Source organism: Bidens hawaiensis, unplaced genomic scaffold (genome assembly GCF_021521415.1).
Source record: "Bidens hawaiensis isolate Kalapana, Puna unplaced genomic scaffold, B.hawaiensis_p1.1 tig00064675_1, whole genome shotgun sequence".
Lineage (NCBI taxonomy): Eukaryota > Viridiplantae > Streptophyta > Magnoliopsida > Asterales > Asteraceae > Bidens > Bidens hawaiensis.
This window is the reverse complement of record NW_027501532.1, coordinates 16,166-17,622: the sequence shown is the minus strand read 5'-3', so window position 1 is coordinate 17,622 and position 1,457 is coordinate 16,166. Positions and strand designations below refer to the sequence as shown.

The 1,457-nt window shown below is 33.0% G+C and overlaps 1 protein-coding gene across 1 annotated transcript; it reads right to left on the bottom strand.

Annotated features, from left to right (window-relative positions):
- Positions 1-237: 237 nt before the first annotated feature.
- Positions 238-600, bottom strand: LOC143604296 (uncharacterized). The gene has a single exon (XM_077080821.1). It carries the CDS (start codon positions 598-600, stop codon positions 238-240), a length of 363 nt encoding a protein of 120 aa, XP_076936936.1.
- Between the last annotated feature and the right edge of the window lie 857 nt (positions 601-1,457).

Here is a 1,457-nt window from a genome sequence, read left to right as displayed (position 1 = left end):
TCGACTAATTAAGGTGCGATATCCGATATTAGTACCAGATACAACTTTAGCTTCAATTGCACGCCTACTGAGACTAACCACTTGTAGGCGTTTACCGTTGCATAATCCCTTTTTGTGATTAATATTACTTAGTAGCATAATAGGGACACCAACTTTAAGAACCAATTTATAATTTGGCATTCTAGACATCTTTATCCCATTCCAAAAATCTAGAGAGTACAATTGCGAGTCAAAATTCTAAAAAACAGTTTCAGCATTATCCAAACTATCAGAACTAAGATACTCGACTTTGTTACTAGGAAAAAGGGCTAATATACGGTCAATAATTTCCTGAACAACCTCATTCAAAGGGGCCAATAATGCCTGATCCTGAAAATACGTAAGTTCAATGAATCTATCTAAGATGTCAGGATACACAAACTGAAGTAAGTCGTCAATTGGATCTGATGAAATCAAAATTAGAAGATCATCTGGAATGTCAACAATTGATTGACCATCATTCGGACCCCCTAAGTTCCTTTCACCTATATCCAAGAGCCAATTAGCAAATTGTTTGATCACTTCAACATTTGACGATCGACATCTAACTGTAAGCCTCATGTTCTTTGTAAGTTTAAGTACTTTACACATCGACCAAATGTACGAAGAATTTATTGAAGCATTTAGGCATTGAAAACATTGACTTCTAGTACCGTTTGTGGTTTAGTAGTCATAGAAAATGCAAACATTGGGTAACTCCATCTGTTAATAAGAAAATGAGATTCAATCATAAAATAAAAATCATAATCAATTAAAATAAATAAATACATAGAAACAAAATATCTAATTTACTAATAATATTTTCATAAACTATACTAAACCAATAACATATAAACAGCTTAGTATACTCAAATAAACAGACTAAAAACATAGCAGTTACATACTACAATAAAACAATCAATAAGCTGCTATTAGGGTTAACAAAGAGAAATAATAAAAAATATAAACATTTGAGATTACAAACCTTGAAGTATCGAAAACATTCATCCAGTCTATAAACAGAAGGTTTATATTTTGTTTTTCTCGATTAGGATCGATGAACTCGATATTGATCTACGAAACCGAAAACGCACGGACTTTGTTCTGTGCGTTTCGGTACTAATTGATGAACGTAAATGACCGAACACGTAGACGAGATGTAAATATTAACTCGTTGAAGCTCGTATATAAATTTCGGCAGAGTTTCGGTACAATTCGGTGTCTCGTAAGATATCGGTTCTAACTCTCTATCTGTAACTTGTCTAACTTCTCTAACTAATGAATCCTATTTATATATACATGGGACATTCATTATCTGATCAACTTCATTTCATTAGCCAGGACCTTGCTATGGCACATTTGTTAGTTAGCTTTTATGCCATTCGTTAAACATAAACTACCATGCATACTTCCTCATTCATTATTCCTTGCATGTCTCC